The 19043-nt window shown below is 35.0% G+C and overlaps 1 protein-coding gene across 1 annotated transcript in view; it reads left to right on the plus strand.

Annotated features, from left to right (window-relative positions):
- The first annotated feature begins 3234 nt into the window (after positions 1–3234).
- bmp1a (bone morphogenetic protein 1a) overlaps positions 3235–19043 on the plus strand; it is a 55564-nt gene continuing 39755 nt past the window's right edge. Inside the window, exon 1 of the mRNA XM_088993620.1 lies at positions 3235–3474. Within this exon, the coding sequence (XP_088849746.1) occupies positions 3327–3474 (148 nt within the window). The 5' untranslated portion in view covers positions 3235–3326. The remainder of the gene's footprint in view (positions 3475–19043) is intronic.

Below are 19043 nucleotides of genomic sequence, written 5' to 3' on the forward strand. Positions count from 1 at the left end.
GTGTTTTGCTTATGACTAAATATATCAGCCTGCTTGTTTTTGGGTATTTTAGATGCTATAAAACGTTTTTCTGATGTCATTTAGGAAACCAAAAAATGGTGTCGGTTGTCCTTTAAGATTCCGAGGAACATCATGACTGTACAAGTGGACATATATGTCGACCGAAATATTAATTACAACTAACGCTTGCCACAGCATTTTTTCTCCATATGCTAGCATTAGCATATTTGACCCCGGACACCAACATTCCAAATGTATGCTTACGTTCATTGATGACTACCAAATTTTTTAATTCACATTCCATTTAAAACCACACATCCCGTGTGTACACTAACTTTTAGTACTATTCAGCAACACCCTCTCCCTATTTTCCCTGCTATTTTCCATTCTCCATGTGTTTTTCTCTCAAGCTACCCCCTGAAAGCCTGATCTAATGCTCGAGTGGCGTGTTTACAGCAGCAGCGTAAATACAGCCCACATCCTGTCTTAAATTCTGCACGCAGATAAGGCCCAGGAAGATTGTGTGCCTTCCCTCTTATATAAGGCACGCTTTGTCTGTCACTGCTGGAAAACCTGCTTGGCAGTTGCCTCTCAAGCCTCTTATTACAGAAAGCATCTTTGTTTTCAGTTGTCGTTTAATCCTATAGAGGCCTACGCACAAAAGTAGACTATTTGCTGACGGCGATGTGGTTTTATAAAGCAACTACTGTACCCCTCCAAAATAAACAATGGGATGATGTAAAGTAGAGAGGGATCTTTGAGACCGCTTTTATTCAGGCAGATACCAGTACATGTTGATACAGCATATTGATATGTCAATACTTGTTGATACAGCATACCGATACCTTCAATTACTTCAAAAAATAAATACAGTAAAGTCTCGTTATATCGATATTCAAGGGAGTCCGAAAAAATATCGATATAACCGGGACTATCGATATATCCGACCCTGTTTGCATGCAAGTTTCTCCGTGCGTGCATAGAAATACTATCGATATAACTATAGACTATCGATATATCTGATATCGATATAACGAGACTTGACTGTATAACAAAATTCATGAATCATCTCGTTTGGAATTAAGGATTAAAACACGTACAATATTTTTCTCCGCCAGTGTTCGATATTGCCGACAGGTGGCGGTATAGACGTTCCCCTTTCAACATCTTGTTTGGCTTGTGCGCGTGTTTTCACGTACACTACAGCGTTCCATGTTTTTCATGTGCACCTAATAAACTGGCCAAGGGAGCTTAATGTAACAACTACAGCAATTCAACTGTGTTTACTCAAGTTAACGTTAAATCACACGTGCCTGTTCGTGTTCTTTTAAATTCTAATTCATGGCCTTGTGCCACGTAGTACAATTATCAGAATAAGAACATGTTTTCTATATTTACATATATATTTTTTTTGTCATTTGATCTCAGTCCTTAAATTTGCTGACACGTCTCCGATGCCGTATTAAATTTTTGAACAATGTTTGACGTGCAGTAGTTCAAGGCCTATCGATGCCGGGCGAATGGGGAAATTAGAATTTCCCATTTTTGTGAATGTATGACTATTTTGTAACTTAAATGCCTATTTCAAATTCAGCTAAACTAGATAACGCTACAACATTTAGTTTGAAGGTCATTTGTTCCACAACACGTAATTTGTTGACTGTCCCCAATTCAGACGGTAAATGAGAATATCAAACAGTGAACGACCGGGCGGGCAAATTTTACTCGCTACTCAAATTAGTCGATCTCACTCGGACGGGTTTCCTTCTGCTTGCTTGTCCATTTGTGGAAATGATTCTTTCTAAAGAAATCCGTCACTATATAACAGTCCGTAAATTATACACGAGCCGCAAAAATACAATGAAAGGGTGTCTTACTGTCCGTTCTACCCTATTTCACTACATTGCGATATCCGGTAATTTGTCCCACATAGTTCACCATAGTAATTTGTTGACTGTCCCCAATTCAGACGGTAACTGCGAATATCAGTGAACTTTTACTCAAAAGCAGTCAAAACTCTGATATGCTGTCTTCTGTTTGCTCGCTTATTGTGGATATGATTATTTCCTAACAAATCCCTCAAGTATACAATAATATTGTCATGAAGTCGTATACGCATAATTTAAAAAAATCAATTGAAAGGGTGTCTTTCTGCCGCTTATACCATATGACAGCGGAAAGGTAATTTGTCCCACATAGGTCACCGTAGTACACGTAATTTGCTACCTGCCCCTAACTCAGACGATTCAGTGCCAATATCAAACAGTTAACTTTTACTCGCTGCTAAAAGTAGTCGCACTCGGACATGCTGTTTTCTGTTTTATTTCGCTCATTCGTGGAAATGATTCTTTCCAAACATCCCTCACTATACAACAATAGAGTCAGTAAATCGTTACGAGCCCTAAAAACAACAAAAAGCTGTATTTCTGCCCCCTTTTTCCAGATGACACTACAATTAGTTTTAAGGTCATTTGTCCCACATAGATCACAGCAGAACACATAATTTGTTACCTGTCCTTAACTCAGACGGTTAAATGCGAACGTCAAACTGAAATTTTACTCAAAGGCAGTCAAACCTCGTATATGCTGGCTTCTGTTTGCTCGCTCATTTGTAGGAATGATTCTTTCCTAACAAATCCCTCATTATACAACAATATAGTCATGAAATCGTATAAGCGTAATTAAAAAAATACAATGAAAGGGTGTCTTTCTGCCGCTCATACGGTAGGACAGTGGAAAGGTAATTTGTCCCACACAGGTCACCGTAGAACACGTAATTTGCTACCTGTCCCTAACTCAGACGATTCAGTGCAAATATGAAACAGTTAACTTTTACTCGCTGCTAAAAGCAGTCGCACTCGTACATGCTGACTTCTGTTTTATTTCGCTCATTGGTGGCAATAATTCTTTCCAAACACATCCCTCACTATACAACAATATAGTCAGTAAATCTGAGACGAGCCACAAAAAAAACAATGAAAGGGTGTCTTTTCTATTCGACGCCTCATAGGAGCTGCTGCCATATCATCAAAGTTTCTCTGTCAGTTATCGGCAGTCGCCCGGAGCTTCAGGTAGAGGACAGAAATCACTTAAATCAACCCCCCCTTTGGCCCGCTATCCAAGAAGACACCGGAGAGAGGTTGGATTTAAAACCCGCCCTAAAGGAGGGATCTCGTTCCCCCCCCAACCTCCTATTTCTCTCTCTCTCTCTCACGACACACTCGCTCGTCCCCCCTTCCCTCTCTCTCTCTCTCTCTCTCGCTCGCTGTCCCCTCTTCCTTTTACCTTTCCCCCCTTCGCATTTGTCCGTCTCCCCCAGCACAATCATGGATCTCGTGGCGAGATGTTTGTTGCTTCTCTTTCCCTGCCTCGCCGTAATATTGGCATTCGATTTGGAGGCGATCGATCCAAGCTACTTCGTGGAGCCCGCTGCCACATCAGATGTGATCGACTACAAGGATCCCTGCAAAGCTGGTGAGTGAGATTTTTAATGATTTTTTTTTTTGGACGGGTATGCTATGATTTTCCGAGTATGCGTGGACGTGCCACGATTGTGTTTGTTTGTATGCGCGTGTAATGAGTGGGGTGGGTGGTGTGGTGTGTTGTTCCGAGATGACAGTGGTGCGACGGAGTTGGAGAAAAGGCTCCAAGGGACATTGTGTGCATTCGTTTGGCTTTTTGGGGGGACTTTTTTTTTTGGGAAACACTTCAAGGTAAGGTAGTAAAGTGAATGGGTTTGGCCCCAAAAAGTTTTTCCTGGTTGAAAAGTTGCTGGGTGTATTTTTTTTACTACTATATGTGATCGTAATTATAATTTTTTTGGATGATGAGATGAAAAAAAATAATTTGAACACATCCTCTCTTTTTTCCGTTTTTTTAAAATAATAATACAATACATTTTAAAGGACAACCGATGTCTCCGGACAAGTTGTGTCCATAATTTGTAAAATGGCTTCAAATGACTTCTACTGAGCGTATTTTAATAAGATTCCACCACATATAGCTACATTTTACGTTTTAAGACTCGCACTGAATATTCAGGAAGTCTTGTTTTTGAGTTGGTGACGGGTCCGTACGTGACGTCACTAAAGGAACGCCCCTGACCGAAAAAAAAAGACACATTGTAGCAGTCCTTCCATCACGTCAATGTATTTTGCTGTACTCGTTTGGTCTGAAAACCTTGTGTTGCACCCAAATGCCGCCAGAAGAGGGCGTCCAAGCTCCATATAAGGAATTTATCAGCCTGTGGAAACGGAGGTGGCCACAGGAGGTGGCCATTTTGGGCCATTGTTTTTATTCTCCAGCAATGCAAGATGTCTTGGCGTGATGTCACGAACTGGGGGCGGAGCTTTCTGAAAATGCCCAATTTACAGCTCAATTTTTTTGCAGATTTTGGACACTAAGTCATTTTTATTGGTGTTTTGCATTTGAATAAAAATATATTGCGTGTTTTGGGTATTTTAGATGCTATAAAACGTTTTTCTGATGTCAAGAAACAAAAAAGTGACGTCGGTTGAGTGCCTTTCAAAGCTGTCAAGGACACTTTACAGTCACAGACAAGCATCGGTACTATAATAAATAAAATACAACCACAAATAGAATGCAATAAATAAAATACAATTATAAATAGAAACAAGGGAGAGAGCTACACAGAAAAGGGTTGATGTTGTCCTTCGGCCTGCTTCAACTCACATTATTTAGCCAAGACGTATCCGACTTGTCATGATAATCATTTTTTTTTCCCCCTGCACTCTGAACTTCCACGTCTTTGCCAAATCCCTTTTGGGAGATTTTTTTTTTCCATCTGTTGAAAGTATTCATTGGTTACACTGCCCTTCAATCTCTTTTAAAGTGCTTATTTATTCCACCCAGTGACCATTTCTGATGTGGCAGCCGGCTAGAAAGCGCAACTTTGATCAAACCGCTCATCTTTGACCCCCCCCCCCCCCCATGACATCACACGCCCTAGAAAAGAGTCGATTAAAGCATTCTATAAACACAACCAAGGTAGCCTGCAGATGTCCACAGCCGGCGAATTGGCTACTTCCTGTTATTGTTTAACTCTTTCTTTTTTTTTGTCACCCACTCCACGCTCAAATATTGATTTCGGGAACATGATGTCCCATTCTGAGAAGTTGTGATGCTGTGTCATGTCAGAGTGGGTGGATGTGATTGGTCTGGGAAAGCTTCCAGCGATGGAAAATGGTGATGACACCTTTGCTGCTTGCTCTACTTTCTCATATTTTGACCTCTGTAACGCTGCCCTGGTTTCCATTTTGTTGTTGTTTCTTGGATGGTTTGCCCTCAACGTGTCTTGGATTCCGGAATACAGGCGTGAGTCTGTAAAGAAAATCATTGCTGATTTTTTTTATTAAGTTTTTGTTTGAAATGGACCGTGGCAGCCTTTTTGGCAATAGTTTTCATGAATGGCGAAACGGCAGTCGTCCGTCTTTCTTCAAACTTTAAAGGACAACCGACGTCTCCGGACAAGTTGTGTCCATAATTTGTAAAATGGCTTCAAATGACTTCTACTGAGCGTATTTTACAAAGATTCCACCGCATATAGCTATATTTTACGTTTTAAGACTCGCGCCGAATATTCCGGAAGTCTTGTTTTTGAGTTGGTGACGAGTCCGTACGTGACGTCACTAAAGGAACGCCCTTTACCGTAAAAAAAGATGCATTGTAGCGGTCCTTCCATCATGTCAATGTATTTTGCTGTACTTGTTTGGTCTGGGGACCTCGTGTTGTACCCAAAAGCCACCAGAAGAGGACTTCCAAGCTCCATATAAGGAATTTATCAGTGTGTGGAAACGGAGGTGGCCACAGGAGGTCGCCATTTTGTGCCTCTTTTTTTCGTTGAGACATTTCCCCTCAATGTTGCCTCAAAATGGCATGGAATAAATTATTTAATCGATTGCAAACATGTATGCTTTCCTCTTCAGAACTATTTGAATCATATTCATAACTGGATGTGTAACAACAAAGCATATTCTCCGAATCTGAAGCCATTGTTTCTCCAGCAATGCAAGACGTCTTGGCGTGACGTCACGAACTGGGGGCGGGACTTTCTGAAAATGCCCAATTCGCAGCTCATTTTTTTGCAGATTTTGGACAATTTAAGTCATTTTATTGGTGTTTTGCATTTGACTAAAAATATCATACTGCGTGTTTTGGGTATTTTAGATGCTATAAAACGTTTTTGTGGTGTCAGTTAAAAAAACAAAAAAGTGACGTCGGTTGTCCTATAAATCACCACTGAACGGCGTCACCAAACTTTGAATCGCCACTGAACGGTGTCGCAACGTGGCAAATGGAACGGGAAATTAAAAATGCACATGAAATTTCACCCTTCAAAAAAATGTAGTTTATTCTTGTAATGTGTAGTAAAAATAATAAATAAATAAATATTGTATTTATTTATTAAAAAAATGTTCATTTATTTATTAAATTTTAATTCCTTTATTAAATGTAATTTCATTTAAAATTATGATTTATTTAATAACGATTTGGGATGATTACCAATTTAGCATGAAATGCTAACCAATTCACCAATATGCTGATATTATTATTATTATTATTATTATTATTATTATTATTATTATTATTATTATTATTATTATTATAGCGCCTTATAATGTGGTGTGCCTTATATTTGGGCAACTTTTATGTATTTATATATTATACTTGGAAACCTTTTTTCATTCATTGAAGGTGCGCCTTATATGTGGAAAATGTTTACAAATACACCATTCATTGGGGGTGCACCTTAAACTCCAGTGCGCCTTATATACTGAAAAATACGCTAATTTTATGTATTTATTTTATTCAGAAAGAGCTGCTCTGCAGTTTTACAAAATGACGCCAAATATTTTGTGTCTATTTTCCTCCGGGTTATTTTGACAAAAACATGCTAACAAGGATGCTGTTGTGTCAACGCGAATCGAATTCATCAATACGTGCGACGATTAACGTCGAATCCGCCGCCGCTTTCAGATAGCTAGCTAGATAGCCGGCCAGCTAGATGGTGAATAGATATAGCTAGCTAGAAAGCTAGCTAGCCAGCCAGATAGCTAATAATAATACATTTAATTTCTCAGCGCCTTTCAAAACTCTCAAGGTCACTTGACAGTCACAGGAGGAGTTTTTTTTCTGTGGGTGAGCAGCGGCAGCCACACGCGCCAACCCGGAATAACTCAAATAGATAGAAAGCTAGCTAGCTAGCCAATAGATAGCTAATAGATAGCTATCGAGACAGACAGCCAGCTAGCTAAATAGCTAGCTATCCATTACTTACATAGCAATCCATCTAGCTAGATAGCTATCATGATTAGTATCTATTAGCTATCTATAAAATGAGGCCTCACAGCAGGGGGGTCAAATTCATTGTTGTCCAGGGTCACAATGCAGTTCTGGTTTCGTCACAGAGTCATTATGACAGTCACTGCTTGTGAAATTTAGAATTTAGCCATTCAGAAGTCCCACTCCACCCCGCCCCTCCCAGTCTTGGACCCGCCAACGCTGACTGTAGGTCATTCACCTTGTGCCAAAGGAAAGCAGGGCTGGAAGGTGCAGGGCAAACAAACGGCGATTTATGTCATTCCTTTTGCGGTCAGCGCTCGGCCTGCTTTGGTCCTCTTCAAATGCAGCACCATATTTATTTATTGATGTATTTATTTTTTACCATTTAAGGTGTGTGGATAATACTAGTGGGCTTCAATCTGCAGTACATATGCACCTAGAAGCTAGCATCCACTCATTTGACGACAATGAGGTTAAAATATTAGCGAAATAAAATAGATGGTTTGAAAGGGGAGTAAAAGAAGCTATTTTCATAAAACAGCAAAACTCTTCACTAAATCGCCATGGTGGGGTGATCAATTTGAATCGTTCCTACAATCAACTTCTTAGGCAACATAGGCTGAGTTATGCTGATGAGGTGATACCAGAGCAAATGGGGCAATCACGCTCAGTCGTAGACCCCATACTCAGGCAGGACAATAGAAGTAATCAGTCAGGACAATAGAAGTAATCAGTGTAGCCGCAGGTAGTAGTCCTCTACCCCCCCTAACCTGAGAGGCGGGACCAATCATAGCAGAATTTGGCACCGCCACGTCTGGACAATAGGGTCAAAACTACCAGCAAAAAAATGTTAGTTCGATGATGAAGCCTCTTAGATAAGAAGCGAAACATCCGACACCTTCAAAGAAGTGCAGATGATGGCTGAAGAAACCTTCTCATCGATGGACCACTCCTGTATGACTGAGAGCTTACACAGACGTAAATAATAATGATAATGATAATGATGATAATACATTACATTTTAAGGACTTTTCAAAGCTCTCAAGGACACTTTACAGTCACAGACAAGCATAGGTACTATACTAAATAAACTATAATCGCAAATAGAATGCACTTTGATTAATTTTGCCCATTAAAAACTTCTTCTCAGGTGATTCCATGAACCTTTCAGAGTTATAAAAAGAATGTGACGCCCATACATGATCATTTCTTGTATTCATAATTGAAAACGGCGGGCGGCTGTCTTTGACGATGTAACCTCGTTGACTTAACAAACATGCTGTTGTTTATTGATTGATTTATTTTGAAAAGTCGGACTTTTAGGCAAGACTTCCTCCCGTCGCCAATGATGATATTTTTCGGCTGGTCACAAAAACTAATCCAAAGATTTCTTCAGACTTGGAAGCTATAGAAAGCTGCATTTTATTACCCCCGCCCCACACACACACACATACATAAGCCCACCAGTTGCTCCACGTGTTCCAGTGAGATGGTAGCAAGTCCTTTTGTGCCACTTTGCTTCACTGTCGCTATCTCATTCTCACATGTTGACCGTATCAGAAGACAAAACCTTTTAAGGTGCTTAGTCTGGAAGCCCAGATGCTCCTTATTTGGGGGGGGGGGGGGGGGGGGGGGAGGGTGTATGAACGATGGTGCTGCCTTGAAATGTATTTATTTATTTATTTATTTATTTATTTATTTATTTTTTATTTGTGTGTATTTTTATTTGTGTGTTTTTATTTTTACCTATTTTTTTTATTTACCTATTTATGTATTTATTTATTTATTTGGAAGTTGATGTATTTATGTGTTTATTTATTCATATATTCTTTTTGTGTTTTATTTGTGTGTTTATTTATTGATTTATTTTTACTCAATGTTTTTGTTTACCTTTTTTATGTATTTACGTATTTAGCAATTGATTTATGTATTTTTTATATATGTGTTTTATTTATTTATTTATTTGTGTGCATTTTTTATTTTTGTATTCGTGTGTTTTTATTTGTGTGTTTATTTATTTTTACCTATTTTTTTTATTTACCTATTTATGTATTTATTTATTTGGAAGTTGATGTATTTATGTGTTTATTCATATATTTTTTTTTTATGTGTTTTATTTGTGTGTTTATTTATTGATTTATTTTTACTAAATATTTTTGTTTACCTTTTTATGTATTTACGTATTTAGCAATTGATTTATGTATTTTTTTATATATGTGTTTTATTTATTTATTTATTTATTTATTTATTTATTTATTTATTTATTTATTTGTGTGCATTTTTTATTTGTGTATTTGTGTGTTTTTATTTGTGTGTTTATTTATTTTTACCTATTTTTTTATTTAACTATTTATGTATTTATTTATTTATTTGGAAGTTGATGTATTTATTTATGTGTTTATTTATTCATATATTGTTTTTTATGTGTTTTATTTGTGTGTTTATTTATTGATTTATTTTTACTAAATATTTTTGTTTACCTTTTTATGTATTTAGGTATTTAGCAATTGATTTATGTATTTTTTTATATGTGTTTTATTTATTTATTTATTTATTTATTTGTGTGCATTATTTATTTGTGTGCATTTTTTATTTGTGTATTTGTGTGTTTTTGTGTGTTTATTTATTTTTACCTATTTTTTTATTTAACTATTTATGTATTTATTTGGAAATTGATGTATTTATTTATGTGTTTATTTATTCATATATTGTTTTTTATGTGTTTTATTTGTGTGTTTATTTATTTATTTATTTTTACTAAATATTTTTGTTTACCTTTTTATGTATTTACGTATTTAGCAATTGATTTATTTATTTTTTATATATGTGTATTTTATTTATTTATGTATTTATTTATTTGTTTTTACCAATTATGTTTTTATTTACCTATTTATGTATTTATTTATTAATTTGGAAGTTGATTTATTTATTTATTTGTTTATTTTTGCATATATTGTTTTGTGTGTGTTTTATTTGTGTGTTTATTTATTGATTTATTTTTACTAAATATTTTTATTTACCTTTTTATGTATTTACGTATAGCAATTTATTTATTTATTTATTTATTTATTTAGTTTTACCATTTATTTTTTTATTTACCTATTTATGTATTTATTTATTTGGAAGTGTATTTATTTATGTGTTTATTTTTGTATATATTGATTTTTTAATGTGTTTTATTTGTGTGTTTATTTATTGATTTATTTTTACAAAATATTTTTATTTACCTTTTTATTTATTTACGTATTTAGCATTTTATGTATTTATTTATTTATTTATTTATTTATTTATTTATTATTTATTTATTTATTTATATGTGTGTTTTATTTGTGTTTTATTTATTTTTACCAATTATTTTTTTATCTATTTATGTATTTATTCATGTAGAAGTTGATTTATTTATTTATTCATATATTTATATGTGTGTGTTTTATTTGTGCTTTATTTATTTATTTTTACTAAATATTTTTTATTTACCTTTTTATGTATTTATGTATTCAGCAATTGATTTATTTGTGTATTTATTTACGTGCGTTTTATTTGTGTGTTTATTTTCTTTCTTTATTTTGACCAATTATTTTGTATTTCTTTATTCATGTAGCAGTTGATTTATTTATATATTTATGTATGTATGTATTTATTAATTTGTACCTATTATTTTTTTTAATTTACTTTTTTTACTAAATATTTTATTTACCTTTTCATGTATTCAGCAGTTTATTTATTTATATATTTGTGTTTTATTTGTGCTTTATTTATTTATGTATTTATTTATTTATTCGTTTATATCAATTATTTTTTATTTATGTATTTATTCATGTATCAGTTGATTTATTTATATATTTATTCATGTATCAGTTGATGTAGTTATTTATATATTTATTTATTTGTACCTATTATTTTTTATTTACCTATTTATATATTTATTTATTTAGCAGTGTACTTATTTATTCATGTAATTATGTGTTTATTTATTCTTACCCTATGATTTTTTTTTAATTTACCTATTCATTTATTTAGCAGTTTATTTATTTATTTCTGTATTTATTTATTTATAACTTTATTTACTTGTGTTTTATCGCGATCAGCATTTGGCCTACAAATGTATGTATTTATTTAGCTTTTTTTTATTTGTGTATTTATTCATTAATATTGTTTGTTTGTTTGTTTTTCTTCCAGATACGAGCCCATCTTTTGACCAATACATTTTCTTCATTTTGCTTTGCCTTAAGGGCATCGACTTTGACATGCAAGCCCCCGTGACTCAAATCACTTCCCCCGACAGGCTGCGGTTTGGCCGTTACACTTAGCGAATAAATGGATACCCCCCCCCCGAAAAAGAATAAATTACACATTGCATGTTTTAAAACAACCACATCTCTTTTTTTTCCGTACGCCATCGAGTTGTCTGCCGAACTTTGCCATGAGCTTTTCAAGCGTCACTCAAGCGAATAATTTTTCTTTTATTATGGAACGCAGGCTCTATAATGGGTGGGCACCCCACTCTGGGGGTGTTTTGTTGTTGTTGTTGTTGTTTTTTTACATAACAGGGCCCTCTGCCACTTCTCTCTCAGCAGGGTTGAGGTGATTAGGGCCTGCTTTTCTATTGCTGTGATCTTAGCGCATTCATCGCCACAATATGTTTGTCGTCAGCACTAAGTCATAACTTCTCTCGCATCACAAGTCCCATGACGGAACAACCTGAGCAAGAACAAAAGCTTCGGATGCTTTGGGGTGGGGGGGGTGGGGGGGTTGAGGTCGGGGGTCGGGTTCATTGAAACGGCCCAATGGATGCTTAATTAGCTAGCTTAACAGTCATTGCTTCATTCTTTCCTGGTGATTTTTTTTTTTGGAAGCTATTCACCTCCATTTCCGCCTCCCCGAGGCGATAAGAACACCCGCGAGAGGCCAAATTAGTTCATCCTAAAAGGCTTTTCCGACTCAAAATGAAACATTGTCAACATCCATACTGGTGTTGATGTGCCGTATTTTGCAGACTTGGAAAAACTCCAAATAAGCGGTTGGAGCTAAGGTGGTGTAGCGGTAATTAATGGCGAGGGATGAGCTGTGAAATTCAACCGGCTAACGGGCTTGAAGGCAACGTGGACGCTAGCCGTTCGCCCTTTGCGGCTCGGCTCACGTTCGCTGGAGTCATTAAGCTAACGCTGCAGTGCGCTAACGCTCTTCCATCTCAGCTTTTGCCAAATAAAAACTTATGCAAAGATAATGACTCGAATCTCCGAATGCGGCCAGTGTTGCTTTTCTAATGATACCTTCTTATGTACCTTCCTCAACGGAGCAGCTCGGCAAATTGGCTGGATTCTCCCTCCCACCTTCCGCTCAAATTGCCTCGTTGGGGAATGTCAAGGGAAATAATTGCGGAAGGAAATCACAGTTGCTGCTTTGGACAAACAAGCCTATTTATAGAGCGCTTCCAAAACAACTAGCAAAGTGCCGTTCAACGTTTCAATGGTTAAAAAAAGATCTAGATGTAGATGTAGATATAGATATGTAGATATATAGATACATAGATATAAATATAACCACAATATGTAAAATTACATATATACGTTACATACACATATATATTTTTTTACATATTTTGTTTGTATTTCTATTTGTTACAAATATTTTATATATATAATTTTATATAAAAATATATAAATATAATGTAAAAAATATATGTATTCTGTAAAAATATATCTAAATATTTTTGTAAAAAAATATAGAAATGTAAACAAAATATGATGTAAAAAATTTACTGTACATGTACAGTAAAGTCTCGTTATATCGATATTGGTTATATCGATAGTACTGCTTATTACGATACTATTTCTATGAACGCAAGGAGAAAATTTACATGCTGCAGGATCGGATATATCGATAGTCCGGTTATATCGATATTTTTTGTATATGTATATACATATATATATATATATATATATATATATATATATATATATATATATATATATATATATATATATATATATATATATATATATATATATATATATGTGTGTGTGTAAAAAAGTCTCAAAACACCTTTTCAAAGCCGGGGAATGGAGAGTGAGAGTTTTTTTCATGCTTGGGTGCTGATAAAGCGCTGGCCATGGCCTCCGGTTATGTGTTTTTTCCATAGGGGGGCAGCATTTCCCTTTTTTTCCATGTTAGCGCTTTCCTACAGATTCAGCTGTTTGTTGTTAAAACGCAATATCAACCAATATGTATGTATAGCATTGTAATTAGGACAGCCGTCCTCATTTCAAGTTCATATAACTCCAGATCCATATCATTTAGGAATTAACTATGATTTTCTGATGTAAGAAAAGAGTCTAAGGTTTCTAAAGCTTATGTAGTCCTAAAACTCAATATTCAGTTGGTCCTTGAATTCAAATGACAATGACAAAAACCCTGGCACTTGAGTGAAGATATTTTTGCACATCGTCTGGCAGTGAATGAGTTAAAAAAAATCATTTGGCTCTTCATTTCCTCTTAGAACTATTTCTGAAGGCCTCAGGAGGATTAGGAACCGTCGGGAGCAGTCAAGGAACCTGGCGATAGCCCGGGGGAGTCGAGGGAGGTTCACCTTTGCGCGCTTCGATGGCTTTAAGAGGATGACAAGTGTCTTCAAGAGTCAAAAGCGAACACGAGCAAATTGGAGAGGTTAACTAACAGCAGCAATAAGACGAGGCGTCGAGTCTGATGACAAGACGGGGCATGCTCAGGGCAGACTCGAATTCCAGAGGTCAGAAAGCATCTTTCATCTTCAACGACAGCCCACTCACACTTTTGATTGGCAAAAACTGACACGTGTGCTAACAGATGACAGAAAACTCAGAAACGCTATTGACTCGTTTTCATTTTGCATCGATTCCTTGAAGGGAGAGTTCAAAAGAACAATTTGTACTTTCAATCCAAAATCAGCTGGGACAGTGATACCTTGGCTTACCAACTTAATTGGTTCCCAGACAGAGTGTGTAAGACGAAAAGTGTGCATCCCAATAATTAATTTCCCATAGGAAACCATTAAAATGAGAATAATCCGTTCCCAGGTCCCCATCAAACAAGTTATGAAAGGAAGAAGTAGTTAAACAAATTACGGGAGCTGCTGTAAAGGCAGCCACTCTCGCGGCGCCATTTTGAGGTCAAAAGAATTTCAAAAACATAACATACAGTGATACCTTGGCTTACGAACTTAATTGGTTCCCAGAAAGTGTGTGTAAGGCAAAAACTGTATATTCCAAATATTAATTTCCCATAGGAAACCATTAAAATGAGAATAATGCGTTCCCATGTCCTCATAAAACATAATTTTCAACTAAATAAGTCTTAAAACTACACACAATATACCTTATTTTATGTATAATAAATGTGCTACGGTATTATAATTAAAGAAATAAATTGTACTGTATAATAAAGTCGTTTTATTTAGGTATCACTGTATTTTATCGCCAGGGAGGTTGAGGTCAAACCAAAAGTCGATTGAGGGTGGGCGACAGGGCCCGCCTGGTTCGCGTGGGGGCGCCTATACTCCGCCCATGGTCAAAGCGACCAAGCATCGAGCAGATACGGCGGGGACGCGCTCGCTAATCCGTCATGTCATTGTTCTCAAGCAACAGCGTCGATTGAAGTGAGCAAACAGACATTGGAGGGGGTAGTGGGGCAAAGAAAACACCCCCCCCCACCCCCTCTCAGGCGAAGTAGTCATCCAATCTTAGCTTTTCAAAAGAAAGGATTTGATATTAATCCCCTCGTCTCGTTTTAATGATCCTCAGACATGATTTTTATTAAGGCATCGTTAGGACACCATTCAGGGTCAGGATTGAGGACAGGACCCGAAGAACGGTTTGATCAAGTCATCTCCATACAAAGCCTTCTAATGAGGGTAACGTGTAAACACACCCGAGTCAACGCAGATTAGAGCCCGGTGGCAGATGGTTTACCCACACATTACCTCAATGACAACAGCTGGAGTTAGCGTGCTGACGTTAGCTTTAGTCTTGCCAATTATTGGTCAGTCCGCCGATTTCACACACTCTTTCCATTTATTTATTTATTTATTTGATTATTTCTTTATTTGCTTATTTATTTATTTTCTTATATATTTATTTGCTTATTTATTTATTTGCTTATATATTTATTTGCTTATTTGCTTATTTCTTTATTTGAGTATTTATTTATTTATGCTCACCCACAGAACAATTTATCCTGTGACTGTAAAGTTACCTTGACTGTTTTGAAAGGCGTTTATAAATGAAACGTAATTATTTATTTAGTTAGTTAGTTAGTTAGTTATTAGTTTAACTGTTTATTTGTCTATTAATTAATATACTGACATACTTATTCATGTGTTTATTTATGTCTTTGTGCATTTATGTGTGTGGATTTGTTTATTGATTCATTTAGTTACATGTTTATTTACATGTATTTATTTATTCATGCATTTATATATTTATGTCTTTATTTATTTATTTATTTATTTGAAAATCAGTGTGTTTACTGGTTTATGTATTTGTTAATTAATTAATGTATTTGTTTATTATTATTTCATTTATTTACATACTTATTTGTGTTTGCATTTGTATTTTTTCATTTATTTACAGATTTATTTACAAAATTAGTCATGTATTTTCTTTATGTATTTATTTACTTATTTAAAAAATCACTGTGTTTATTTATTTAGTTAGTTTCACACACCGTTATTTATTTATTTATTTATTTATTTATTCATTCATTTATTTGTGCATTTATTTATTTCAAAATCAGTGTTTATTTTTGAGGCAGGAACGATCACAACCGATTTCACATATCTTTATTTATTTATTTATTTATTTATTTATTTATTTATGCATTTGTGCATTTATTTATTTCAAAATCAGTGTTTATTTATTTTTGAGGCAGGAAGGATCACTGTCGGTTTCACACAACTTTATTTATTTTTGTATTCATGTATTTATTTATTTATCTATGTATGTATTTATTTATGTATCCATTTATTTATTTATTTATTCATTCATTCATTTATGCATTTGTGCATTTATTTATTTAAAAATCAGTGTTTATTTATTTTTGAGGCAGGAAGGATCACTGCCGGTTTCACATAACTTTATTTATTTATGTATTTATTTATTTATTTATTTATTTATCTATGTATTTATTTATGTATTTATTTATTTATTTATTCATTCATTCATTCATTTATGCATTTGTGCATTTATTTATTTAAAAATCAGTGTTTATTTATTTTTGAGGCAGGAAGGATCACTGCCGGTTTCACATAACTTTATTTATTTATTTATTCATCTATTCATGTATTTATTTGTGTATCCATTTATTTATTTATTTGTCTATTTATGTATTTATTTGTGTATCCATTTATTTATTTATTTATTTATTTGTGTACCCGTTTGTTTATAGATGTATTTTTGTATATGTATTTTTCACCCATTAAAAAAAAAAATATTTATTTGTTTATTTACTTATTTACAAATCAATGTGTTTATGTATTTATTGTTTTATTTTCGAAGCAAAGCCCATCATACGATTATACAATCCATCCTAAGCGCAATTTCACATTTATTCCAATCACCCCCCCCCCCCATGACCTCCCGGTTAATCTAAACCGTCATAATCCGCCTCATCTCTCGCCTATTCAGTCATATTCATATTCAGTGGGATTATACGGCAGATTTCAATCAAAGCAATCCCATTTTGATTCAAACTTCATGCCAAAACGCCGTCGGTCGACCTCGGCGGTGTCAAGCACACCGGGATTCCAGATAACCCCCCACCCCATTCCCAGCCCACCCCCACTTGAATACCAGACTGTGACATCTGCCACCAAAAACCTACCCAAATATCAACCCTAAGGGGGCAAGAAGTAAGCCAGGAATGCATCACAATAGCCTGGCACCGCCTTTCGCCAGCTATGTTGGGTAACAAACGGCGAGTTTGAATCCCAATGAGAGCCAGCTGTGTGTTGCGTTAAGGTGATTAGCATTTGATGACGGTGTTAGCCTCACTTTTTCACTACCGTCCCATTCGGTCGGCCTTCTTATTCCCGATTGGCTCTCATGGAGAAAAGATAACGAGTTAAAGCGTTAGCATCAACGTTGAAGATCGAGTAAAGTTTTTCCGACACGTGGCAATTAGAAGCTTGTGGACAGGAAGTGTCTTGTTTTACGTGAATTTCCTTCAAGACAAGCAGATATAATCTAGCTATATGCCTATAGCTTGCTGGCTATCTGTTGGCTATCTATTAGCTAGCTGGATAGCTTTCTATCTATCTGAGTGACTTACAGGTTAAGTGAACGCTGGCACATGTGGCTGCCCCTGCTCACCCACAGAAAAACTTATCCTGTGACTGTAAAGTGACCTTGAGAGATTTGAAAAGCGCTTATACATGACATGTATTATTATTATTATTATTATTATTATTATTATTATTATTATTATTATTATTATTATTATTATTATTATTATTATTATTATTATTATTTTATTGGTATTATTATTATTATTATTATTATTTTATTGGTATTAGCTATCTATTAGCTATCTAGCTGGCTAGCTAGCTGTTTGTTAGCTATATAGCTATCTTGCTAGCTAGCAGTTATCTATTAGCTATCTATTAGCTGACTGTAAAGTGACCTTGAGAGTTTTGAAAGGCGCTTATAAATGAAATGTATTAGTATTATTATTGTTATTAGCTATCTAGATATCTTGCTATCTATCTAGCTAGCAGTTATCTATTAGTTATCTATTAGCTATCTATTAGCTGACTGTAAAGTGACCTTGAGAGTTTTGAATGGCACTTATAAAGGAAATGTATTATTATTATTATTATTATTATTATTATTATTATAGCTATCTATCTATCTATCTATCTATCTATCTATCTATCTATCTATCTATCTATCTATCTATCTATCTATCTATCTATCTATCTATCTATTAGCTATATAGCTATCTTGCTATCTATCTAGCTAGCAGTTATCTATTAGCTATCTACTACTACCTACTAGTGACCTTGAGAGTTTTGAAAGGCGCTTATAAATGAAATGGATTATTATTATTATTATTATTATTATTATTATTATTATTATTATTATTATTATTATTTATTATTATTATTATTATTATTATTATTATCGTAGTTGTTGCTATTATAGTATGACATGATTTTGTCGATGTTTTCTGGTATCACTTTCTTACCAGCCACTGATGTGATGTGTCATATACTACCCGCATATTACCCGCAAGAAATTCCAAGCTGATCTTCATGGCAATCCAGAACCATTTTGAAATGCGCTTATAAATGAAATGTATTATTATTATTATTATTATTATTTTTTTTTTTTTTCCCCCACTCCCGCCCCCCGCTAACTCCCCTTTCACACGTCTCTGCTTATGATAAACCCCATTTTATCTCCAGATCTGCCAATTCTGTCAACTTCCTTTTCAATAAGACGACACATCAAAATTCAAAACCAAGCAAGGGAAGAAAAAAAAAAAAATAAAAAGCTGGCATTCGCTTTTTTGGATGTCATAATCTCTATGGGTTCTGGTTCTGGTTCTGGGTTTCCTTTGACCTCCACATCTGCTTTCTCTATTCACGGCGGCGATACGGGTACCATGCCATCTTTTTTTGCCTTCTGCTCTCGTACTTCAGTCATGGAGATCAGAGCGTTGCCTTTTCACCCCTTACCCCCCACCCTAACCCCCTATCTGCACCACCC

Source organism: Hippocampus bargibanti, linkage group LG04 (genome assembly GCF_051943395.1).
Source record: "Hippocampus bargibanti isolate YZ-2025 linkage group LG04, ASM5194339v1, whole genome shotgun sequence".
NCBI lineage: Eukaryota > Metazoa > Chordata > Actinopteri > Syngnathiformes > Syngnathidae > Hippocampus > Hippocampus bargibanti.